This window comes from Eurosta solidaginis, chromosome X (assembly GCF_040869045.1).
Source record: "Eurosta solidaginis isolate ZX-2024a chromosome X, ASM4086904v1, whole genome shotgun sequence".
Lineage (NCBI taxonomy): Eukaryota > Metazoa > Arthropoda > Insecta > Diptera > Tephritidae > Eurosta > Eurosta solidaginis.
The window spans coordinates 135,303,685-135,331,364 of record NC_090324.1 but is presented as its reverse complement, the minus strand read 5'-3'; the positions used below and the strand labels follow the sequence as shown (position 1 = coordinate 135,331,364).

General features: G+C 37.4%; 1 protein-coding gene across 1 annotated transcript in view; it reads left to right on the top strand.

The window, feature by feature from the left end:
* Window positions 1-26,581, top strand: part of LOC137235482 (calcium-dependent secretion activator-like) — a 3,515,579-nt gene extending 3,488,998 nt beyond the window's left edge. Inside the window, exon 13 of the mRNA XM_067758482.1 lies at window positions 26,200-26,581. Within this exon, the coding sequence (XP_067614583.1) occupies window positions 26,200-26,398 (199 nt within the window). The 3' untranslated portion in view covers window positions 26,399-26,581. The remainder of the gene's footprint in view (window positions 1-26,199) is intronic.
* Window positions 26,582-27,680: the final 1,099 nt, after the last annotated feature.

Here is a 27,680-nt window from a genome sequence, read left to right as displayed (position 1 = left end):
ATCCGGAAACATAAAAACCCACTTACAAGAAAATCAAATGCGTGCAGCACTGCCTCATCGGGTGAAAATAAAAAAATTCCGGAGACTGACGTGAAGTCTCGTTGGTCCCTCAGCTACCGGAGACGATGATCATTCCGGACACCCTGATCCGTCCAACCATCCCACCGCAACGCAGGTGGCTGTTCCTGCGGCTGCTCACCCCGGGCTGGTGGGATGATCAACTTCACAGTTTGACCAGGAGTGACCCTCGTACCCGGCGCCTCAGGAACCACGTTGGGCGCCATCTGTTATGGATACGCATTTTCAATGGAAGCAGTAAGGAAGGCGGTAGGCATGATGTGGTGGTGCACAGTGGCTAGTCATTGTCGGCTGGGGCGGGTCCTTGCCAACCTTACTGTTCTGCGCCATAAACAGAAAAAAAGTTCCTATCATGCCTATCAAAACTAAAAGCTGTCAAATTCAAAAAAAAAACTGACAGAAGCGCAGAGACCGACTCAAAACGCTTATCAATACAAAATAAACGACATCCGGCCGAACCGGATGTCACGGACAGACCGTTGACATTCAAAGATTTAAATTCAAATTCAAAAAAGAAACTCCAAAGAAACTAAACGCAACAAAAATTACCGAACCGGACATGACCGGTTACCAAACGATGAAAATCAAAGAGAAAAAAAAAATTTTGAAATTAAAATAAAAGAACCAAAAGGAAAATAAACATAAAGGGATGAATATATAAAGGGGCGCCGCGGGTGTTGTTGCGACGCCCGGTGCATGACCCACCCTCAAAATCAATGGCCACCGACGCACCTAAATTTCGGTGGCCCCTTACCTGGTAACCCTACGTGCCTTCTAAATAAATGGCGACGCCAGCATTCCCATATTGTTAACAAATTTATTCAAGTTTCATTATTACTAATATAGCATTTCTTTCTATAAACTTCTTTTGATCTTACTGCAAGGTTTTTTTTTTTTTTTTTTATATATTTATGCTTATAAATATTTTTATTTTAAAAAAAAGTAGCAATCAATAATGCGTGCCTAATTGGAGAGGAACTCTATTTTTTTTGTAAGTTTTTAGGAAAATTATTGTGAGCTGCGTTTTGTGATGGTTCATTGAATGTAATAATAATTTGTTTGTTTTTATAATCTAATATATTATATATATAATAAATTTTTTTTTTTTGGTAGAAATTCGGTTAAATGGCCTTTTCTTTTTTCATTCACAAACCTATCTTAGGGCTGTACAGTTTTGATACAACTTCCGATAATTGGGGCCCCTTACAAAATTAATATGTTGTTGTATTAGACTTACCTTGAGTTTAACAAAACATCAATTTGGTATAAAACATAGTATAATGACACTAATATGTACTATGTACTAAGAAGTTTGTTATAAACGCAACTAAGACAAAATTTGGGGTAAATCATGCTCCTCAAAAAAATTGTTTCACATGTTCAAGTAAAACGTAAGCTTTTAAATTCATGGTAAAATTAACGAAATCGTTTTACAGGTTCAGGTAAACGTGAACTTTTTAAACTTATAGTAAAATTAGTGAAATCGTTTTACTTGTTCAGGTGAAACGTAAACTGTTTTGCATGTATCAGTCAGTGCTGGTATTGTTTTGGGTTTAGTTCAACTCAGTCAAAAAAAATGTATACAATTTTTTTTTTTTTTGTTGATAATGCAAGCTAATCCGCATTACTCGTTATTTGCGTCCCTTAATATAAATTTAAAGCGTTTTAACTGATAATGCAATTGAACTTGAATTACCAATAAAACTTTATTCCTTACCGAAACAATATCAATACTTTTTGCTCATTCAAAAATCATATCCGCAACAATTGCATTAATTAAAAAAGTAATAGTAAAATTTTACCGTAACGCAAAACAAATTTTAATACCTGAAACACTTTTTTTTGTTTCACAGGCAGTACAAATTGCCTACATATGACCATTAAGATATGCTTTGTTTTTTTTTTTTTGTTAATTTTTCAGTATGCAACAATTTCGAACGTATAACAAGAATTGCTTTCTTAACTTTTCATTTTCTTCGCTCATTATGCATATTGCATTCGTATTCATATTCGTTTTAATTCTATACTAGGGTGATAGCCTTAAATTTGAATATGTTTGTATATTAACATTATATAATGTTGCAGAGTCAAAAAAAAATTTTAAAAGACAAGGTTGAGGCTACAAATACGTATATTTGGTTCAGTAATGGAACAAACTCACCGCTTTACCAGCTGATATTCGTTGTCGCAATTGGCCTGGCCGCAGGCCTATGTTCGCTGCCCTGTGGTTGTCATTGTAGCTGGTTCTTGTAGCCCGTATGGTCGTAGCTGATAAAGATGTGGTAGTATTGTTATCGCCGGTATGGACGCAGCTAATAAAGATGCGCTAGTATTATCATCGCCGGTATGGACGCAGCTGATAAAGATGCGGCTAGTATTGGTGTCGGTGGTACCGCCTGTTGTAGGTGTTAACATTAGTGGCCTCGGACCTATATTCGCGGCCCCGTTGTTTGCGTTGCAACTGGTGGTGGCGGTACGTCTGGTGGTTGTTGCGCTCGTTGTTGGCGCCAATAAAAGAGTTGGGGAAGGTACTACCGATGGTGATGCTCGTGATAATAGTTGGCGCCATTGGTGGTGGTTGGCGCTTTATCATATGCTACTGCGTATGGAGTTTGTGGTGGTTTTGGGGTACCATGCAGTCAGCGCAGACCACGTCACAATAATAGGTGGCCGTTGTATGTTGCCATAACGAAAAAGTGAAATTGCGGCTAGTAGTAAAACAGTCGGAATGGCAAATGTAGGTAAATTAACCACTTTGAAATGCAGGTAAGATTTGGTGTACGATGAACAAATGTTGGTTATTAGTGGAGGATTATTTACACTGCCTTTGATAAGTCTTTTGATTCCATGGTGCCTTTAAGTCGTCTCCTTTGTAGCTGCGGAGCTGACTGTCGCTGCATTTCTTCCAGACGCGTCACGATTGCGATTTTAATAATATCAAATGTTGCTTGCAGAAAATTAATTCAGTTTTATATTCGAAAAGTAGTATAGGATTGTTTTCATATGTACAATGCTTATCGGCTTAAAAACAATTCAATTTAAAGTACGCTTAGCCCTTAATTGGAAAATTTAAGAGCACAAAATCACCACGTTTAACCAACTCAGCTCGAAAAAGGAAAAGATCTTTTTTCTTCCTCCGGAACTCGTGGTTTTTTTTTTGTTCGCGATCGCCCGTCTGTCTTTTTCCTTGTTTTTCGATACTTTTTATCGCAACTTTCGCCACATCACTAGGTGTGTTCGCGTGAACACGCTCCCAAGTAGACCGTAGCAGCAGACCGTAACAACGCATTGTAGAGTCACCCCTGGTCCACCTTTATGGCGGTATCTCGAAAAGGCGTCCACCTATTGAATTAAGGCCCACTCCCTTTTAAAATGTTCATTAACCCCTTTCATTTGATACCCATATCGTACAAACAAATTCTAGGGTCACCCCTGGTCCACCTTTAATGCGATAATTCGAAACGGCGTTCACCTATGGAACTAAGGATCACTCCCTTTTAAAATACTTATTAACACCTTTCATTTGATACCCATATCGTACAAACAAATTCTAGAGTCAACCATGATCCACCTTTATGGCGATATCCCTAAATGGCGTCCACCTATAGAACTATGGCCCACTCCCTCATAAAATACTCTTTAATGTCTTTCATTTGATACACATGTCATACAAACACATTCCAGGATTACCCTCGGTTCATTTTCCTACATGGTTATTTTCCCTTATGTTGTCACCATAGCTCTCAACTGAGTATGTAATGTTCGGTTACATCCGAACTTAACCTTCCTTACTTGTTTTTTTTTTTTTTTTTTGTAGTATATAATCAGTTGAGCAGAGCTAACAGAGTATATTAAGTTTGATTGGATAACGGTTGGTTGTACAGGTATAAAGGAATCGATATAGATATAGACTTCCATATATCAAAATTATCAGGATCGAAAAAAAATTTGATTGAGCCATGTCCGTCCGTCCGCCCTTTAACACGATAACTTGAGTAAATTTTGACGTATCTTGATGAAATTTGGTATGTAGGTTCCTGAGCACTCATCTCAGATTGCTATTTAAAATGAACGATATCGGACTATAACCACGCCCACTTTTTCGATATCGAAAATTTCGAAAAACCGAAAAAGTGCGATAATTCATTACCAAATACAGATAAAGCGATGAAACTTTGTAGGTGAGTTGAACTTATGACGCAGAATAGAAAATTAGTAAAACTTTGGACAATGGGCGTGGAACCGCCCACTTTTAAAAGAAGGTAATTTAAAAATTTTGCAAGCTGTAATTTGGCAGTCGTTGAAGATATCATGATGAAATTTGGCAAGAACGTTACTCCTATTACTATATGTACGCTTAATAAAACTTAGCAAAATCGGAGAACGCCCACTTTAAAAAAAAAAAATTTTTTAAATAAAATTTTAACAAAAAATTTAATATCTTTACAGTATATAAGTAAATTTTGTCAACATTCAAATCCAGAAATGATATGATGCAACAAAATACAAAAATAAAAGAAAATTTCAAAATGGGAGTGGCTCCGCCCTTTTTCATTTAATTTGTCTAGGATACTTTTAATGCCATAAGTCGAACAAAAATGTACCAATCCTTTTGAAATTTGGTAGGGGCATAGATTTTATGACGCGAACTGTTTTCTGTGAAAATGGGCGAAATCGGTTGAAGCCACGCCCAGTTTTTATACACAGTCGTCCGTCTGTCCTTCCGCATGGCCGTTAACACGATAACTCGAGCAAAAATCGACATATCTTTACTGAACTTAGTTCACGTACTTATCTGAACTCACTTTATCTTGGTATAAAAAATGAACGAAATCCGACTATGACCACGCCCACTTTTTCGATATCGAAAATTACGAAAAATGAAAAAAATGCCATAATACGAAAAAAGGGATGAAACATGGTAATTGGATTGGTTTATTGACGCTAAATATAATATTTAAAAAAAACTTTGTAAAATGGTTGTGACACCTACCATATTAAGTAGAAGAAAATGAAAAAGTTCTGAAGGGCGAAATAAAAAACCCTTGAAATCTTGGCAGGTATTACATATATAAATAAATTAGCGGTATCCAACAGATGATGTTATGGGTCACCTCGGTCCACATTTTGGTCGATATCTGGAAAACGCCTTCACATATACAACTACCACCACTCCCTTTTAAAACTCTCATTATTACCTTTTATTTGATACCAATATCGTACAAACACATTCTAGAGTCACCCCTGGTCCACCTTTATGGCAATATCTCGAAAAGGCGTCCACCTATAGAACTAAACCCCACGCCCTTTTAAAATACTCATTAACACCTTTCATTTGATACCCATATCGTACAAACATATTCTAGAGTCATCCCTGGTCCACCTTTATGGCGATATCTCGAAAAAGCGACCACCTATAGAACGAAGGCCCACTCCCTTTTAAAAATACTCATTAACACCTTTCATTTGATACCCATATCGTACAAACAAAGTCTAGAGTCACCCCTGGTCCTCATTTATTGCGATACCTCGAAAAGGCGTCCACCTATAGAACTAAGGCCCACTCCCTTTTAAAATACTCATTAGCACCTTTCGTTTGATACCCATATTGTACAAACGCATTCTAGAGTCACCCCTAGCCCACCTTTATGGCGATATCTCGAAAAGGCGACCAATTATACAACTACCACCACTCCCTTCTAAAGCCCTCATTAATACCTTTAATTTGATACCCATATCGTACAGACACATTCTAGAGTTACCCCTGGTCCACCTTTATGGCGATATTTCGTAACGGCTTCCACCTATAGAGCTAAGGCCCACTCCCTTTTAAAATACTCATTAACACCTTTCGTTTGATACTCATATTGTACAAACGCATTCTAGAGTCACCCCTGGCCCACCTTTATGGCGATATCTCGAAAAGGCGACCAATTATACAACTACCACCACTCCCTTCTAAAACCCTCATTAATACCTTTAATTTGATACCCATATCGTACAGACACATTCTAGAGGTACCCCTGATCCACCTTTATGGCGATATTTCGAAACGGCTTCCACCTATAGAACTAAGGCCCACTCCCTTTTAAAATACTTATTAACACCTTTCGTTTGATACCCATATTGTACAAACGCATTCTAGAGTCACCCCTGGTCCACCTTTATGGCGATATCTCGAAAAGGCGACCACCTATACAACTACCACCACTCCCTTTTAAAACCCTCATTGATACCTTTCCTTTGATACCCATATTTTACAAACAAATTCTAGGGCCACCCCTGGTCCACCTTTATGGCGATATCTCGAAACGGCATCCACCTGTGGAACTAAGGATTACTCCCTTTTAAAATACTCATTAACACCTTTCATTTGATACGCATATCGTGCAAACAAATTATAGAGTCAACCCTGATCCACCTTTATGGCGATATCCCAAAATGGCGTCCACCTATAGAACTATGGCCCACTCCCTCATAAAATACTCTTTAATGCCTTTCATTTGATACACATGTCATACAAACACATTCCAGGGTTTTCCTCGGCTCATTTTCCTACATGGTTATTTTGCCTTTTGTTGTCACCATAGCTCTCAACTGAGTATGTAATGTTCGGTTACACCCGAACTTAACCTTCCTTACTTGTTTTTTTTTAATGCTTCGCTTTTAGCCACAATTTATGTAATATATGCATATATATACACAGTCAATAAAAATTTATTGGTCTAATTATATTGTGTTTGTATGTATTATAAAGAAAATATATATATAACCAATTTCACTTTTTCGATATGCGTGAAAAAATTTTTTAAAATAGTTCATAATTTAAATTGATGCAAAAAATATTCAAAATGTATGTGAGAATATCAGAAACTACTTTAATTAATAAATAAATTTGAGAATCTCCATTTCGCTTCAAATTTGAACAATATTAAAAGTATGTATTTGCCCGAATGTTAGTAATTACATTGGTTGAAAAGCAAATTTGCGGATTATACATATGCAAGTTTGATTTAGACTGATTATATTCCAAGCTGTATTGCAAACTAAAATGTCATATGTACATATGCCAAAACGTATCGTATTTCTTAAGTATGAAAATTTAAATCTATTGTTTATAGAAATATTATAATTGGCAAAATTGAGGAAACAATAAATATTGCAATTAGATTTGCGATTGATCGCATTTAGAAAGAATTTTAAGTATTTTAGCGAAAAATATTTATGAAAAAATTATATGTACACATTTTGAAAGCAACTAGTTATTACATTTCATATATACATAAATACATACTGCAAACCTCACCATACGCTGTCGCCGCTGCTGGCGTTCTGGTGCTGCCGTCGTCCATTCGCTGCTGCTAATTTTTCCCGTTCAGCTTCCTCGTACTGCGGCTATTTTTTTCCGATGTGCTGCTAATTATGGTGCCTTCGTTTGTGTTTCGGGGTGGCGTGACTTGCCTTATCCCGTTATGACGTGGTAAAGTTTTTTTTTGTTTTTTTGATGTTATGTGATGAAATATTTGTAGTGTTGCAAAATTTTTTTTTGTAGATTTTTATGTTTTATATGTTCTTTTTTGTAGGTTTTTGTATTTTATATATTTTTGTAGATTTTTGTTTTTTATATTTTTTGTAGAATTTTGTATTTTATATTTTTATAGTTTTTTTTGCATTTTGCTTAAGTCAAAATTGAAATTTTTCCACCTATTGGTGACACGATCAATTAGTGGCCTTTTGCAGGTGGCCTGGTGCCCATTCTGTATCTGATTTGGCACGCTGCCTCACGGTCGCCATGTGAAGTTCCATTTTGGAACTTCTGCAAAAATAATTGTTCTTGTGCGCACCCTAATACACGCACGCTTTTATCAAAAGCCAAACGCACTATTTTTAGTATAAGTTCTTTTATTTAGTTAGTTTTTGTTTTCGTTTGTGTTATAATAAATGTTTTCAGTTATTTTCACTAGACTTAGTTCTTAGTTCGTATAAAAATATTTTAGTTTTAAGCTTTTCTTGCACGCACTTCGTTCAACATTACAATAGTGATGACCGCCTTTCTTTTCGAGCCGACCTCCCCGTTTCCAACTTATTTCAACACCTGTTGTTCATTCACAATAGACAATAGGGTTGCACCAAGTGGGAAACAAGGTGAGATCATAAGGCTGCTATTACAGGTTCAATAGAACATTGGAGGAGAATTTAAGAAAAGTAGTAGACAAGGACCATAAGGACTGGGATACACACATATCATTATTCTTGATGGCCAACCGATCGGCAGTACATGAGACAACGGGCCAAACTCCCGCAAAGGTAATTTTGTGGCAATGACCTTCGACTGCCAGCTGATTTGAAGTATGGGATAGATGCCGATGCGGAGAGAAATGTCAAGAAATCCACTAGTGTCTTGGAAGAAGAGCTGAGAGAGATACAGAATCTGGTAAGGCAACGAGCAAAGGTTATGAGTAACAAGATGAAAGCGAGGTACGATAAAGCAATTAATTCGGAAGGGTTTCAGGAAGGAGATTTGGTGCTGTTATATAACCCACAACGAAAAAAAGGTTTGTCCCTGAAATTGCAGTGTAATTGGGAAGGCCCATACAAAGTTGTAAAACGGATCAAAGATGTAGTGTACCGCATACAAACCATTGGCAAATTACGAACCAAAATGAAAGTGGTTTATTTGGAGAGGCTTGCAGCGTTTAGATCGTGAGATTTTTCTGATCGGGACGATCATACTTAGGTGGAGGACAGTGTTACGAATATTACCAACACTAAGGGGTACTGCCATCTCTAAGCCGATGCTAAGCAGTGACTGTATGCACATCAATATTTCAATCATTACGTCTACACATATGTACGTACACGCAGCGGAGAAGCAACGCACAAACACATGAAGATATCTTATCTGAGATATGCAATTATAATTGTGGAAGTGTCGCTCACAAATACACGCGCATATTAGAGGTATACACGTACATCTGTAGTTATAATTATAGCAGATAACCAACTAGTAGATTCTAGAACAGAACCGCCTAGAAATGTCAACAAGGAAACCAAACACTATAAAAGGCAGCAACAGTAGAGGCGCGAGAATCAGTTTGATATAAGACGCTATCTAACGAGCAAGAGCATTATTATTTTGAAAATCAGTTTCTTTTAAGCAAGCTATCAGTTGCGAATTATAAGTATTATTTTCAAGTAGCCTAATAAAGACCATTATTGCATTATTCAATATTGGAGTTACTATTCAACAGTTTAGTGATTCGAACATAGCAGAATGTTGCAAATAGGAATATTTGCAGTAAATTCGTTACAGTATGTATTGTATTGTAGAAAGAACTAAGAGCTGATAACATATAAGATTTCATTGCAGAAATGTGCGGTGACCAGCTTAAATTTTGATCGATTGTAACACCCAAATATTTGAAATTAGAGGCGATTTCGATCTCAAAACATTTACTGTCACAACTTTTTTTCTCATCAATACTGAGAATTTTGTTATTTTGAGTACAAGTAGTTGAACACAAACGATGCCGCATACATATAGAACTATGAAAGGCAACCTGGTTCTTAGGTATTCCCTTCACGCAAAGGTTGAAATACATCAACTACGTTTTGCTGCTTACCACGAGCTTATGCCTTGCGAACCAAGATCTTAAAAGGTAAACATCGTGATTGATATCAGCAAAAAGATTAAATTCACTTTTCGATCCATATGCGATGGCAAGGTCATCAGCAAGGCTGTTACTTTACCAATAAAAGGCAATGAGAATACTGAATTTATGTATATTAAAAATAAGATTGGTCCACGAACCGAACCCTGTGGAACACCTAGGGTCATAGGCCTGGTTTCACTTAGATTATTTTCAACTTTAACTCTCTATTCTCTAGATATGACGTAAACCAATTAATAATGTTACCACGAAAACCTGCATAGCTAAGCTTGCTTATTATAATACTATGGTCAGCCATATTAAATACCATTGTTATGTCTACAAAGAGACTTGCACAATATTTTTTTATCATCAATTGACTTATAAATAAAGAAGAAAAATCTAGAAGAGCATCTTCAATAGAAAGCCCGGACATGAAACCAAATTGCTTAAGGCTAAAAAAATTTAACTTTGTTTAAATACGACAGCACCCTATTTTTCACTGCTTTCTCAAAAGATTTTTAGATTGAAGATAAAAGAGATGTGGGCCTGTAGTTATTTTTGTCGTTTTTATTCCACTTTTTAAAGAGTGGTATAACCGTAGCGCATTTTAAGTGAGCAGGAAAAATTCCGGAGGCTATACTTAAATTAAATAAATGTTTTAAAATATCAAAAATGTTAAATGCTATGCTCTTTAACGTTCGATTTGATATGTTGTCATTACCACATGAATTAGAGTTACTTAGAGATTTAATTATATTAATAATTTCTGCGCCTGTAATGGCATCAAAGAAAAAACTGTTACTAGGCGGAAAGAATTCGGTATGTATTGGGTTTGCATAGCAGGTGCAGGGCTTAGGATTACTGCTTAAATCGGAGGCTTTTCCTACGTTTACAAAGAAATCATTGAGTTCGTTTGCAACTTCCTGAGGCTCCGACTCATCTACACCATTCACGTTTAATAAGAGCGAGTCGCACTTTCGTTTAGAATTACTGTTTGTTATTCTATTTACAGCATCCCATTTTTTTTGGAGTTGCCCTGCGCTATGAAAAAAACGTTTTGAAATATATATCGCGCTTTGTACGTGTTTCTTTGTTTACACTTTTAGTCAACAGACACGCACGATTTCTTAGCTTAGTATTCTCCGGATGCCTGCTGCTTTTTTTCCGTGACGTGTTTTTCAGCCTGATCTTTTTTAATAGAGTTTGAGTGATCCAAGGTTTAAGAGTTAAAGTTGATGTTTTAGGAAAAATAGAGATACTTGAGTAGTTTATGTGCATCGTAAGTGTTTCCATAAAAAAAATTAAGTATATGCATTCTCTACATTTGACTCATTTAAAACTGTTTCCCATTGGTGCTCATTAAATCAAAATTAAATTCGCCTAATATAACAATATTTGATGCTTTTCTCTACTTAAAAAAAGAGAGAATTCCTCATGCAACAATTTAAAAGATAGTGAGTGAAATCTGTACAGACATACAAAAGTGAAAGGTACATTGCATATTTGCAATGACATTTTTATTACATCAGCGCTTGATAGACTAAGGCAAGTAACTTCACACTCGTAAAAATCACGTATAAAAACTCCAACACCACCAGCAGGAATACCATAGTTATTTATTTCAAAAGAAAAAATCCAGATTTCTGAGACGAATATAATATCGGGAAGATTAACAAAGGATTCGAGGTTTCAAACTAAAGAATCGAAATTCCATCTGAGACTTCTTACAGAAGGAGAGGACCAATGATCCAATATTGTTTAGATCTCGATCTGTATGTGCCAGATACCAAAAATTATTGATTTAGGAATTTATATTGAGTTATAACAATTTATAGATTTTTACACCAGAGGGGTAGAGAAAGAGGGGAGGAGCGGACGGTGTCACTTCTTACTTTGTAAGCCCTTGACTTATTTGACGCATTGAGTTTGTAATATTGGTGAAGGCCATTATACTTAAAGTTATAATGTGTAAAAATTGTTAAATAATAATTATTCGAAGGGGTCCCCACTTTCCATGTTCGAAACAAATTTCGCCAGTAGGCTATTGTCTCTGTCCCAAATTTCATCAAAATCAGTGGAGCCGTTCTGGCGTAATTCAGTCACAAAGACGCAAAAATACAATATAAATAAATAAATAATTAAATTATAACTGTTTCTAGGGGGCGGGGACTACACCCTTTTCAAAAAAATATAGCTAGTAGATCCTTCTAGACTATTGGCTATATGTGTGCCAAATTTCATCAAAATCCATCCAGCTCTTCTTGCGTGATTGAGTCACAAAGACAAACGTCTGGACACACAAACATCCAAACATCCAAACTTTCCCATTTATAATATATATTAGATATATTAGACCAGCCTTTACCCGCGGCCCCGTCCGCAAGGAGAAAATTAAATATATGGGCTGTTCACGTTAGCCTGCATATCATTATCTCTTTCAAATTTTTTTTCTGTCTAATGTATTTTATTTTTGTAATAGAGTAAAAAGAAGAACTAAATGACATGATAAACTGATAGGGACCCCAAATGATCTCGAAATTATCTATAAAAAGCCACGAAATGACCCAGACCCTATCGCGGACGGTTCCCGAAAACCATCCATAAATGCCCTGGGTCTCCAAAATTTCCCGGACTAGTCCCGAGAAAACCCGAAATGACAACGACACTATTCTAGACTTATCCAGAGAAGCACACAGAAATGATCCCTGAAGGGTGCAAAAATGATCCCGAAATAGTCCCGAAAGAGTTCTGAAATGACCCTGACGGGCTCCCGGGCGGATCTCAAAAACCACAAGGAAAATATCCAGAAATAGTCCCTAAATTATCCCGACATACTCCAGAAAAAGTCCCGAAATGACCCCGACGGAATCCCGGACGGATCCCGAAAACCATCCAGAAATGATGCCGGAAGGTACCCGAAATGATCCCGAAAAAGTCCCGAAATGACCCCGGCGGGATCCCGACGGATCCCGAAAACCATGCAGAAATGATGCCTGAAGGGATCCCAAATTATCCAGCAAAAATCCCGAAAAGACCCCGACGGTATCCCGGACGGATCCCGAAATCCATCCAGAAATGATGCCGAAAGGGTCCCCAAATTATCCCGTACTAGTTGAGAAAAAGTTCCGAAATGACACCGACGGGATCCCGGACGGATGCCGAAAACCATCCAGGAATGATGCCGGAAGGGACCCTAAATGATCCCGAGTAAGTCCCGAAATGACCCCGACGGGATCCCGGATGGATCCCGAAATCCATCCAGAAATGATGCGGAAAGGGTACCCAAATTATTCCGTACTAGTTGAGAAAAAGTTCCGAAATGACCCCGACGGGATCGCGGACGGATGCCGAAAACCATCCAGTAATTATGCCGAAGGGACCCAAAATGACCCCCAAAAAGTCCTGTAATGATCCCGGAAACCGGACGGATCCCGAAACCCATCCAGAAATGATGCCGGAAGGGTCCACAAATGATCGCGAAATAGTCCCGAAATGACCCTGACGGGATCCCGGACCATCCAGAAATGATTCCGGTAGGTACCCCAAATGATCCCGAAATAGTCCCGGAATGACCCCGTCGGGATTACGGAACGATCCCGAAAACTATCCAGGAATGATGCCGGAAAGGTTCTCAAATGATCCCGTAATATTCCCGAAATGACCCTGACGGGATCCCGGACGGATCCCGAAAACCATCCAGAAATGATGCCGAAAGGGTCCCCAAATAATCCCGTATTAGTCGAGAAAACGTCCCGAAATAACCCCGACGGGATCCCGGACGGATCCCGAAAACTATACAGAATTGATCCCGGAAGGGTCCCAAAATTATCCCGAAATAGTTCCGAAAAAGTCCCGAAATGACCCCGGCGGGATCCCGGACGGATCCCGAAAACCATCCAGAAATGGTCCCGGAAGGGTCTCGATATGACCCTAACGGGATTACAAATAAGGTGAAGCTAATTATAAAACCATGTTAATAAGGCAGCAGGCGCGTTGGAGCGAATGAAAAGTTACAAAGAAACATACAGGAAAAGCTAATAAAAGCGTGCTAATAAAAACAATTGAAGGAGGGCGGATGGAGGGAGGAGATGGAGAGCACCATCGATCGTTTTTGCAGAATTGTTTAGATCTCGATCTGTATGAGAAAGATACCAAAAGTTAACGATTTAGCAGAACATTTATACGGAGTTATAACAATTTATAGATTTTACACCAGAGGTGGTGAAGGGAAGATGGGTGAGGAGACGGGAATTTCACTGCTCACTTTGTAAGCCCTCGACTTATTTCACCTATTGAGTTTGTAATATTGGTGGAGGTCAGTAAAGGTAAAGTTATAATGTGTAAAAATTATTAAAAAGTAATTTTTCGAAGGGGTCGTGCGTCCCCCACTCCCCTTTCCTTGTTCGAAAAAAATTTCGCTAGTAGACTATTGTCTTTGTCCCAAATTTCATCAAAATCCGTGTAGCCGGTGGCAGGGACCCACCTTTTGAAAAATATATAGCTACTAGATCCTTCTAGACTATGGGCTATATGTGTGCCAAATTTCTTTCAAATCTGTCCAGCCATTCTTGCGTGATTGAGGGACAAAGACAAATGTCTGGATATCCAAACTTTCCCATTTATAATATAATATTAGATTATATTAGATATTAGATGTTAGATTAGATATTAGATACTAGCCTTTACCCGCGGCCCCGTCCGCAAGGAGAAAATAAAATATAGGGCTATTCCCGTTAGCCTGTTTATCAAGTTATCTGTTTAAAAATTATTTTTGTCAATGTATTTTATTTTTGTAATAGAGTAAGAAAAACAAGTAAGGAAGGCTAAGTTCGGGTGTAACCGAACATTACATACTCAGCTGAGAGCTTTGGAGACAAAATAAGGGAAAATCACCATGTAGGAAAATTAACCTAGGGTAACCCTGGAATGTGTTTGTATGACATGGGTATCAACTGGAAGGTATTAAAGAGTATTTTAAAAGGGAGTGGGCCATAGGTGGACGCCATTTCGGGATATCGCCATAAAGGTGGACCAGGGTTGACTCTAGAATTTGTTTGTACGATATGGGTATCAAATAAAAGGTGTTAAAGAGTATTTTAAAAGGGAGTAGGCCTTAGTTCTATAGGTGGACGCCTTTTCGGGATATCGTTATAAAGGTGGACCAGGGGTGACTATAGAATTTGTTTGTACGATATGGGTATCAACTGAAAGGTGTTAATGAGTAGTTTAAAAGGGCGTGGGTTTTAGTTCTATAGGTGGACGTCTTTTCGCGATATCGTTATAAAGGTGGACCAGGATTGACTCTAGAATGCGTTTGTACAATATGGGTATCAAGCGAAAGGTAATAATAAGTATTTTAAAAGGGAGTGGGCCTTAGTTCTACAGGTGGACGCCTTTTCGAGGTATCGCAATAAAGGTGGACCACGGGTGACTCTATAATATGTTAGTAAGATATGGGTATCAAATGAAAGGTATTACTGAGGGTTTTAAAAGGGAGTGGTAGTAGTCGTATATTTGAAGTGAAAGTGGTCCAGCGTGACCCAGAACATCATCTGTCGGGTAGCGCTAATTTATTTATATTTGTAATATCACGAACAGTATTTCTGCCAAGATTCCAAGGGCTTTTGATTTCGCCCTGCAGAACTTTTTCATTTTCTTCTACTTAATATGGTAGGTGTCACATCCATTTTACAAAGTTTTTTTCTAAAGTTTGCGTCAACAAACCAATACAATTACCATGTTTCATCCCTTTTTTCGTATTTGGTATAGAATTATGGCATTTTTTTTTTTTTCGTTTTTTGTAATTTTCGATATCGAAAAAGTGGGCGTGGTCATATTCGAATTTCGGCCATTTTTTATACCAATACAAAGTGAGTTCAGATAAGTACGTCAACTGAGTTTAGTAAAAATATATCGATTTTTGCTCAAGTTATCGTGTTAACGGCCGAGCGGAAGGACAGACGGTCGACTGTGTATAAAAACTGGGCGTGGCTTCAACCGATTTCGCCCTTTTTCACAGAAAACAGTTATCGTCCCAGAATCTAAGCCCCCACCAAATTTCACAAGGATTGGTAAAGTTTTGTTCGACTTATGGCATTAAAAGTATCCTAGACAAATTAAATGAAAAAGGGCGGAGCCACGCCCATTTTGAAATTTTCTTTTATTTTTGTATTTTGTTACACCACATCATTACTGGCTTTGAATTTGTGCATAATTTACTTATATACTGTAAAGATATAAAATTTTTTGTTAACATTTGACTTTAAAAAAATTTTTTTTTTAAAGTGGGCGTTCTCCGAGTTTGCTAAGTTTTATTAAGCATACATATAGTAATAGGAGTAACGTTCTTGCCAAATTACAGCTTGCAAAACTTTTAAATTACCTTCTTTTAAAAGTGGGCTTTGCCACGCCCATTGTCCATAATTTTACTAGTTTTCTATTCTGCGTCATAAGTACAACTCACTTACCAAGTTTCGTCGCTTTATGAGCTCTGCTCAACTGAGTATAAAAAGAGGGTGGCACATACCATACAAATGGAATAATGAAAATTGGTAAGGAGCTATATGACGTTAAGGCCTAACAGCACCAGTAATAAATGGAATTGAAAAAAAAAAACAAGACAAATGGGACTTTCAGAACTATGGCTGCCTTACAAACTTAGGTTAATTCAACACGTAAGGTTTGATTGCAGAGTTGGGTTTGGCTGTTATTCTTTTAGTATTCTTTTATGCTACCTTTAGGGTTGGTATTGGTTGGTTGGATACGCCTGGAGGAATTGGAAAAAAATGTCTGTTTAATTTGATATTAATTGATATAAAAGCAAAAAGAGAATTAACTATGGCAGTTGCTTTCTCAGATGCCGCTGATACCCTTTGTGTGGTGAACGTACAACTCCGCATTTAAACGACCACAGTCTGTAAACATGTGATACACCGATGTGCAACATAAGCAAACGGTCAGGCCAAAGTGAGGGTGTGTGATGTGTGCACCATTACACATAAACAGTCGGTGCCAGTTTTATACCAAACCCCTAAGAATTTAAGGTGTAATAACCATCCCAAAAGTGGTGCTTTCCTGTTACTTGCTGGAACAGCCGCAGTTGAAATAAATGCGTACTTTTTCGTCTATAGACGGCTTTACGTATAAAAATTTACTCTCTTTAGATATATGAGAGTGCATTTGGCGGAAACCCTTCAGCACCAGCTTTTGCTAAACAACTTCTTGAAATTAATTATGGCCAAATTCCTATTTCTTTACTAACAGATTTGATTCCTTTCCCTACAAGTTTTTGAGAAATTATTACATCACCTGAAGCTTTAATAGCTAACGATTCTTCCAAATATTGAATCTATCTTTACAATCTATAACTGGCTTTGAGAAAAGGCATTTTAGGCACCTTAAAATGAGGATGTTAATATCGATAGAACCAAGACTTATCACTCTATTAATACAGTCGTGGAAGAGTCCTAAGCTGTGCATATCCGATTGAGTTTATTAGCTCTTTTGAGCCATCAGAAATTTCTCCTCATCGATTGGTCCTTAAAAAAGGGGCCATAATATCATGATATTTATGCTTCGTTATTTCGATTCTCCACGTTTATTTAGTGGGACAAGGCTTTTCATCACACAACTTTTACGAACGTCATTGAAGCAATTCATTTTGTCGGAAATTTTTAAAAAACAAAAGAGTTTAAAACCAAGGATTCTATTGATACCGATAGATTTGTCTTTTCAATTTTAAATGCCTCAAATTTCCTATCCCTATCAATGAAGCTCAAGGACGATCATTGGCTGGGAATCAAGGGACTGATGAGCGCAATACAAACCTTTATAGCTTCAGAGCTTCTGCAACTCAATTGTCAACCTCACTTTCGCGAGGAGAATCCTGTTACAAATATGAATATATTATACAACAACAGTCTTTAGCTGTAGCAGAAGTCAATCTTACCAACTCATGTTTTACCCATGGCCAATTACGCGTAGCTTGCAAATTTTTATAGAAACGTGGGGTAAAACCCACGGGTATAAGCTAGTACATACATAATTTGAATCTTGTATATATAGGCTAGCCTTTACCCGCGGCCCCGTGCGCAAGGAGAACATAAAATATACGTGCTATTCACGTTAGCCTGCCTATCAAGTTATCTGTTTAAAAATTATTTTTGTCTAATGTATTTTATTTATGTAATAGAGTAAAAAAAAAGAACTAAATGAGCTGATAAGCTGAAAGGCACGCTTCCATGAATAGTACAATACAGTTTTTTTCGAATTAAAAAAAAAATACATATACATATATATATTATTAAGATAAATTAATTGGTATGAGAGGGGTGAAGGAATTACTATTCATAGAACAAAGGAGTGAAAATACAATTAGCTAAAACCAAAGAGAATTTTTAGATGAAAATAATGTTGCTTTTTTGGGTATTTAGTTGGTTAAAATATTACAAAAAGTGTAATTATAGTTATAACAGTTCGTTACAGGACTCATTTAAAAAAATCAAAAATAGAACGAAAAAGCTGTGCTAGATATTAAAGATAGATAGATAAAGAGACATACCGAATTTTAATTACGAATAATTAGCAGCAGATACATGGCCATAAAAGCTCATAATTTAAAAAGTCATGTGTGCTGAACTACAATTCTCCCCAAGTGATCCCGATGTCCCGAAATAACCCTGACGGGATCCCGAAGATCATCCTGAAAAGATCACGGAAGGGTTTCAATATGACCCTGACGATTTTCGTTTTTCCAAAATTGTTTAGATCTCGATCTGTATGAGCCAGATACCAAAAATTATTGATTTAGGAGAAACTTTACATGGAGTTATAACAATATATAGATTGTGCACCAGAGGGGGAGAGGAGAGGGGGGATGGAGGGTGTCACTGCTCACTTTGTAAGCCCTCGACTTATTTGATGCATTGAGTTTTTAGTATTGGTGAAGGTCAGTATACGTAAAGTTATAATGTGTAAAAATTGTTAAAAAGTAATTATTCGAAGGGGTCTTGAACCCCTCCCCTCCTTTCCATGTTCGAAAAAAATTTCGCCGGTAGACTATTTATTGGAAGATTAAGTTAAATTGAAATGTCATTAATGTAATGAAAACCATGTATTATGAAACTGTCAAAAAGGCTCTGTTCATTTCCGGTAATAAAACGCTCTTCTTACTTTGTCTCCCAAATCGTGCGGTCGCATTTAATATTTTCTACTAGAATTAGGTAAATTCCCTGCGTAATCGGTAAATATCTTTCAGGTTATGGGCCATCCGCAGCCTAATCTAGTTTAAAATAATCAAATCGAAGTGAATTCCACGTATTCGCAAAATATATTTTTTCCAATCTTTTAATTGCCGGAACTCGCGGTCACGTTTTCACACACCACGTCTATTAATCGATGGCATTACATCAACTATCATTTAATCGTCTTAAAGGTCGCGAAAACTATGCAGAGTGGAAGGTCGGTGCTAAAGCACATATGATTGTTAAAGGCCTGTGGAAAAATTGCACGAAATAATTGCCAGAAACGGCGAGCGAGAAAGATAAAGAAGCTGACCTTAAAGCAGTTGGCGAGTTAACACTATTGCTGGAGCCATGTACTTATGCCCATGTTGAATCCGCAAATACGGCATATGGAGCATGGAATAGCATTGTGAGAGCTTTTGATGACACCGGCGCTGGCCGCAAATTGGCACTTTTACAGCAGTTCGTGTCACTCAAACAAAAGGAATGCAACTCAAAGGAAGATTACGTAAGCAAAATGAGTGTATTATGGTTGAAAGTCAAAACGCATTTCAAAATTTATGAAGAAGTGGCTGGTTTCTTAATGTTGGTGGGCTTACCAGTGGAATATAAGCCAATGATATTGGCGGTCGAAAATTCAGCCGTTGAAATCAGTGTTGACTATGTCAAAAATATGTTATTGCAAGGCTTGGAACTAGAAAATGAAACAAACGAATCGAGTGAAGCAGCCCTTGTTGCTAAAAGCAAGTATAAATTTAAGAATACGAAAAATAGACATTGCTTTGGTTGTGGCTCAACAGGTCACATTGTTAAAAACTGTAAAGTGGCGAAAGAGAGAAAAAGAGATCAACGAAAAAACGATAAAAGTGAGACAATTCTGTTCTCGTCGTTGCTCACTCAATCGCATGATTTACACTCGGACTGGTTTATTGACAGTGGATGCACAGCCCATATGACAAAAGACATATCGGCGATAGAAAACAAAAGCAAACCAAGTCAAAAATAAGTGATAGTTGCTAATAACGAAAAAATAAAAATAGATTGCGTAGGCACAGTCAAACAACTGATAAAGAAAAATGGTTCGTCAAAAGAAATACAAATAAATAATGTGCGTTTTGTGCCGAACATTTGCGCGAACTTATTATCAGTCAGCCAGATGGTGAAGAACAATAACGCGGTATTATTTACTAAAATGGATGTAAAATATTTGATGCTGACGGGAATGTTATAGCAACTGCAAGTTTAGTGAATGATTTGTTCAAGTTGGATGTCGCTCAAAATGTTAAATCGTTCACAGCCAAAGAGCCGATCATAATAGAAAGACCAAAACAAAATTTGGCTTTATGGCATCGTCGTCTGGGGCATGCAAGCTTTGAATGCATGCAATTTTTGAAAAGCGACATAAAGGATTTGACAATTTCACAATCAGGCATGTGTGACACATGCATAAAAGGTAAACAAAGTCGCATACCATTTAGCGCCGTAGGAAATCGTGCATCACAAAAACTAGAACTGGTTCATAGTGATGTTTGCGGCCCATTACCAGTTAATTCGTTTAGTGGGTGCAAATATTTTGTGACCTTCGTCGACGACTTTTCGAGAAAGTTATTTGTATACGTAATTAAAAATAAAAGCGACGTATTCGACTGCTTCGTAAAGTTCAAGTCAATGGCCGAAAAACAAAGTGGCTGCAAAATAAAAACGTTACGGACTGATAATGGCACCGAATATTGCAACCAACGATTTAGAAAATTATTCGACACAAGCGGCATATTGCACCAAAATTCAGAAGCATACAGTCCGCAGCAAAATGGGCTAGCTGAACGAATGAATCGCACAGTCATGGAGAAAGTGCGATGCTTACTTATTGATTCGGGATTGCCTAAAATATTTTGGGCAGAGGCAGTGACGACAGCTGCATATATCATCAATCGCATCCCGTGCAAGGGTACAAGAGAAAAATCTCCAAAAGAGCTTTGGTCAGGCTTAAAACCTAATTTGTCTTTCCTCAAAGTTTTCGGTTGCCGTGCATTCGTCCAAGTACCAAAACAAACGCGATCCAAATTAGATGACAAATCAGTCGAATGCATTTTTATTGGGTACGCTTCAGATTCCAAGGCGTACAAGCTATACAACGAACGCACCAAAAAGGTAATCGTGAATAGAGACGTCGTGTTTTGGGAAACGGAGAACGCCGACAAGGTAAATTCTGTTGATATTGATAGTACTAATCAGTTTTGTTTGCAATACTCCGAAGATGACAATCTTGAATCAGAGGAGGAAGAATCGTCGACTGATATAACAGTGAAAAATATGCCGTCTCCAAGAGATTCACAGATTGTAACATCTTCACCGAACAGAATGGACACAGACTCTATAGTCGAAACGACGTGTGATGAAACCGAATGGGAACCATCCCGAGAAATTGCCGAAGATGAATTGGCTGATCTGGAGCCACGCGAAAAATCATCACGAAACATTGAAAAACCAAAGCCGAATTATAATGTTTTCGCATACGCATTTAGTGCATGTGACCCTACATCATTGCAGCAAGCAATGATGAGCGATGACGCCGATTTATGGAAGCGTGCCATGAAAGTTGAGTTCGACTCCCTGATTCAAAATAAGACGTGGGAATTAGTTGATCTACCCAAAGGTAAGTCACTCGTTAAGTGCAAGTGGGTATATAAAACGAAGAGGGACATTGAAGGAAATGCTACCCATAGAAAGGCAAGGTTGGTCGCAAAAGGATATACCCAAATCGAAGGCATTGACTATCACGACACATTTTCGCCCGTAGTTAGGCTCACCACTATACGTTACTTGATGGCCATCGCAGCAAAATTTGATTTAAATATTCGACAGCTTGATGTCGTTACAGCATTTTTACATGGTGAGCTTGAGGAAGAAATTTTTATGACGCAACCGGAAGGTTTCAATGATGGCACAGATCGTTGCTACAAGCTAGTAAAATCAATATACGGACTAAAACAGTCGAGCCGAGTTTGGAATTCGACATTAAACGAAGCGCTTTTGAGTTTCGTACTGAAACGGTCATTGACCGATCAATGTGTTTACTGCATAGCCGACGATCGTTATATATTTATATTAACCATTTATGTCGATGACATACTGATTTTTTCTAATAACGAAGATATGGAAAATAAGCTGACGAACATGTTGTTCGCACGATTTGAGATGAAGGATATGGGCGAGGTATCATCGGTACTTGGAGTTCGTGTAATGCGCGATAGAAAAGCCGGAACCATTACCATAGATCAAACAAAATATATCAAAGATATTTTATCTCGTTTCAAAATGAGTGACTGCAACTCAGTGACAACTCCCATAGATGCAAACCAAAAACTGTCCAAATCGATGTGCCCGAAAAACGATAAAGAGGTAGGTGAAATGAAAAATGTGCCTTATCGACAGTTAGTTGGCGCATTACAGTTTTGTGTTCAAGTATCGCGGCCAGACATTTGTTTTGCGGTAAATGTTTTAAGTCGCTACAATGAAAACCCCGGCAAAGCACATTGGAGTGCCGCTAAACGTGTCTTGCGTTATTTAAAAGGCACTATGCAAAAGGGTATTACATACAAAAGGGCGACAACCGAAATTCAGGGATATTGTGACTCTGATTGGGCCGGTGACGAAGACGAGCGACGCTCAACGACAGGGTATTTGTTCACTATGCAGCATGGGGCAATTTCATGGTGCACAAAGCGGCAACCAACAATTGCACTCTCCACCAGTGAAGCTGAGTTCATGGCAATGACCGCAGCTATTCAAGAAGCCACTTGGTTAAAACAACTGGAGAGGGAAATATTTCCAAATTCTTCAAAGACGATTTACCTTCATTGCGACAATCAAGGCGCAATACAATTTGCTTGTAATAATACATATTCATCGCGAACAAAACATATTGACGTAAAGGTCAAATTTATTCACCAGCAAGTCATACAAAAGGTAGTCAAACTGATCTATTTAAAGACGAACGAGATGCCAGCAGATGTATTGACGAAAGCAACATCGCGACAAAAACTGGAATCCTTTTTTAAAATTTTTGGTCTTGAATAAAACTTTTGCGGCATTAAGCCATTTAAGCTAAATTATATTTTTAAATTAAAACAAAATAAATTGGTAAGTCTTTTGAGTAGGAAGCTGTTTGGAAGCGTAATATATATATACATTTATATATACATATGTATGTACATAAATAAGAATATAATTTCGAATTAATCTATGTATGTATATGAATTTCAATTTAGGGAGAGTATTGGAAGGTTAAGTTAAATTGAAATGTCATTAATGTAATGAAAACCATGTAATATGAAACTGTCAAAAAGGCTCTGTTCATTTCCGGTAATAAAACGCTCTTCTTACTTTGTCTCCCAAATCGTGCGGTCGAATTTAATATTTTCTACTGGAATTAGGTAAATTCCCTGCGTAATCGGTAAATATCTTTCACTATTGTCTCTGTCCAAAATTTCATCAAAATCCGTGTAGCCGTTCTAGCCTGATTCAGTCACAAAGACGAAAAATACAATAATTAAATTATAACTGTTCCTAGGGGGCGGGGACACTCCCCCCTTTCGAAAAATATATAGCCAGTAGATCCCTCTAGACTATTGGCTATACGTGTGCCAAATTTCATCCAAATCTGTCCAGCTGTTCTTGCGTGATTGAGTCAAAAAGACAAACGCCTGGACACGCAAACATCCAAACTTTCCCATTTATAATATATGTGACCCGGCATATGAAAAGGTGGGTTATGACTCAAAAAAAAAAAAAACTAATAGAAACTGAAGAAATGCATTGTTTATCTTTAACAGCTGTTTCTCGCAATTTCTTTTTTGAGTCATAAGCGCGCCTTTTCATAGGCCGAGTCACATATATTTGAACTAGATTAGATATTGGATTATATATTATATATTACTAATAATAATCTTTTTCCGTCTGACTCTGCCCTTCCCCCTCTTCACTTTTTCCTATTCCTTTTATTCACTCCTCCCTCCGTCTTTTTCGCTTCATCTATCTCCATCTTCGTCTCATTCTATCTCTTTCTCAATCTCCTTCTCTATTTTCTCTTCTCTCAATTCATTCTCATTCTTCTGCATCCCTTATTGCCTGTCCCAGAGGGTGGTATGTATTTTATTCCAGTCCCAGTCCCAGTCCCACTCCGAGTCTCATTCCCAGTCCTAGTCCTAATCCCAGTCCAAGTCCGCCTCTGGATAATGTATTACTCTGTACCAAAGCACTCATCAACAGCTTTCATTTGATATCAATAATGCATAAACACTGTCTAGGCATTCACTGGCCCACGTTTTGGCCTATATCTCGAGACCCTGTACCTGTAGTAACCACCGCGTGAGGTTTACACAACTTGTGTGAAAGTTTGAACAAAATCGACCGACGCATCTCTTCAAACACCGGCGACCAACTAACACACATTTTAGCCTTTCTTTTTATATATATAGATTTTTAGATCGCGGGTTCGAATCGAGCTCAAGGCCTAACAATAATTTTTTATCATTATTATTGTTATGATACATTTTTTCTTAATTGAAAAAATTTTTTAATTAGAATAGAAGAAAGAAAAAATTTAGACAACTGCCAAAGCTCGTTGTATAGATCCATTTCGGGAACTGCTAAATTCCTTCATCGGCAACGTTTAGGCGCCGCTGCTATAACCATTCAGCCATCACAGCGGTTTTTTGTTTGTCTTCATTAATCCTACTTCTATTCTGGTTCGTGCCAATTGATATTCACAACACTGCGACATCTGTTGCAGAATGGCTGTGAAAATTGGACTAGTTTGTTGGCAATGCTGCCATAGTGTCATATTTTATTGACACTTTTTCCCCGTGCTCTGGGATGTATTAACAATTTTTGTTGTTATATCGGCCTACTGATTTTAAGATCGCGGGTTCGAATCGAGCTCAAGGCCTAACAATAATTTTGTATCATTATTATTGTTATGATAAATTTTTTCTTAATTGAAAAAATTTTTAAATTAGAATAGAAGAAAGAAAAAATTTAGACAACTGCCAAAGCTCGTTGTATAGATCCATTTCGGGAACTGCTAAATTCCTTCATCGGCAACGTTTAGGCGCCGCTGCTATAACCAATCAGCCATCACAGCAGTTTTTTGTTTGTCTTCATTAATCCTACTTCTATTCTGGTTTGTGCCAATTGATATTCACAACACTGCGACATCTGTTGCAGAATGGCTGTGAAAATTGGACTAGTTTGTTGGCAATGCTGCCATAGTGTCATATTTTATTGACACTTTTTCCCCGTGCTCTGGGATGTATTAACAATTTTTGTTGTTATATCGGCTTACTGATTTTAAGATCGCGGGTTCGAATCGAGCTCAAGGCCTAAAAATAATTTTTTATCATTATTATTGTTATGATAAATTTTTTCTTAATTGAAAAAATTTTTAAATTAAGAAAAATTTATCATAACAATAATAATGATAAAAAATTATTGTTAGGCCTTGAGCTCGATTCGAACCCGCGATCTTTAAATCAGTAGGCCGATATAACAACAAAAATTGTTATATAGATTTTTATTTTTCACACTTCTCTATAATATTTAAAGGAAAGGCAGATTTTCGTTGCTTTTGAAATTCGGCTTAAAAATTGCACATGGAACAAATAAAGACTCTCCTGTATTAAAAAAAATTGCATAGTACCTCTAAATCGCGGGCCCCCTCAGAAACCCCCCCTCTCGGCGGGCCTGGTGATGTGCTATACTTGATATCATTCGCTATAATATTTTTTATTGATAAACAGGTTGTTTAATTAAACACCAAGCAATTACACGGAAGTATATCTGCACCACCTGAAAATATGAGTGCCACTGCGTATACGTAACATTTTAATATTACGTATAAATAAATAAAAAAAATTGCAATAAAATAATATTGCGACTATAAACTGAGATTTAACCTATCCTATATTTCAAGTTAGATCAAACTACACACGGCGAGCAATTGAAATTCAAAATCGGTTCAGTAGTTTAGGAGTCTATTGGCCTCAAGCTTGTGACACGTGTTTTTTATATATTAAGATATATTATATATTATATATTCTTATTATATATTATATATATTAGATATATTAGATTAGATACTAGATACATGCAATTTTTGTCATTACAAAATACTGAAAACCTATAAAAAAACTTACGTCCAATATTAAATTAAAACTTTTTTTTAGGAACGCAGATCTATCAAAAGACTTAGATGACGAAGAGGATGACACTAGTGAAGATGCTATGCGAAGCATGCCAAGACAGAAAGTCGCCGCCACACAATCAGCTGTCGTGACTAACGTTGTTGCGGGTCGCGTAGGTAATCTATTGGGGAAGGGCATTGGTGGTCTAAGTTCAAAGTTGGCAGGTGGAGGCTGGTTTTAATCTCCCAAGACACTGATGCATGTATATAAATTTACTGTATTAAACAATTGAATTACACCAAATAATATATAAATGTATGTACACCGTAGAACTAGTAGCTGTACCTACAATAGTAATTTTAAAAAGAAAGGAAGACAATAGTAATTTTAAAAAGAAAGAAAATAAAAATATTCTTTTGCTTGATATTTCACTGTTTATTATAATGAAATCAAAGCGAAAAAATATCATATATTTTTTTTATAAATGTTACATTTATGTTGTTATTTTAGGAGAGATTCGCACCATCCAATAGGTGCGACCGATCACAAATTGTTATCAATGTCCTCAGGAGTCCAAGGAAACTTGCAGTTTAAACAGGGGTGGACCATAGTGAGAGGGTGTTACAGGTGTTGGTTCCACATTACAATTGAAGAGATGGCTGGTGTCATGTAGGGACACATTGTAAGCAGGACATACATTTTGTATGTCTGGGTTGATTCTGGATAGTTAAGAGTTTAACCTGTTACAGTACCCAGATCGAAGTTGGGCAAGAGTGACGCGCGTATCCCTAGGGAGAGTGCGTTCCTCTTCTGCGAGCTCTGGGTATTTTTCTTTAAGAACTATATTTGCCGGGCAATTATAGAAGTTCGACCCCTGTTTGTGGATATCACTGAGGACCTGCGTGTGCCCGTTTTCTTCATACGGCTGTGTTCTCAGGTGCCGCATTTCCTCATAATGCTTACGGAGATGACCCCTTAAGCTCCTGGGAGGTGTAGCCTCATCAGTCAGATGTCTGTTGGAATGCCCAGGTTTCTGGGTATTCAACAGAAACTGTTTGTTCAGCATTTCATTTCTCTCCCTAATGGGGAGTACTCTCGCTTCACTGTGTACGTTAACCTGGGTCGATTTGTATGGACGAAAGTTAACCGATATCGCACCATCGATTTTTCGATAGGATTTGGGCTCAGGAAAAACAGTTCCACTACGCATACCCAAAAAAAAAATGACTGAAGGGTAAATTTTTCAACCAAACACTCCCCCAAACTTCAAAAAACTATTGTAAAAACGTTGGCGATAACAACTTTTTAAAAAAAAAAAATATTTTTTGGGTTTTGGGGAGTGTTTAGGCGAAAAATTTACCTTTCGCCATTTTTTTTTCGCTCGAAAATTATTATTTTTGGGTATGCGTAGTGGAACTTTTTTTCCTGAGCCCAAATCCTATCGAAAAATCGATGGCGCGATATCGGTTAATAAACCGACCCATCTAGTGTACGTGGTGTTCTGTGGACATAAGAAGACAGCC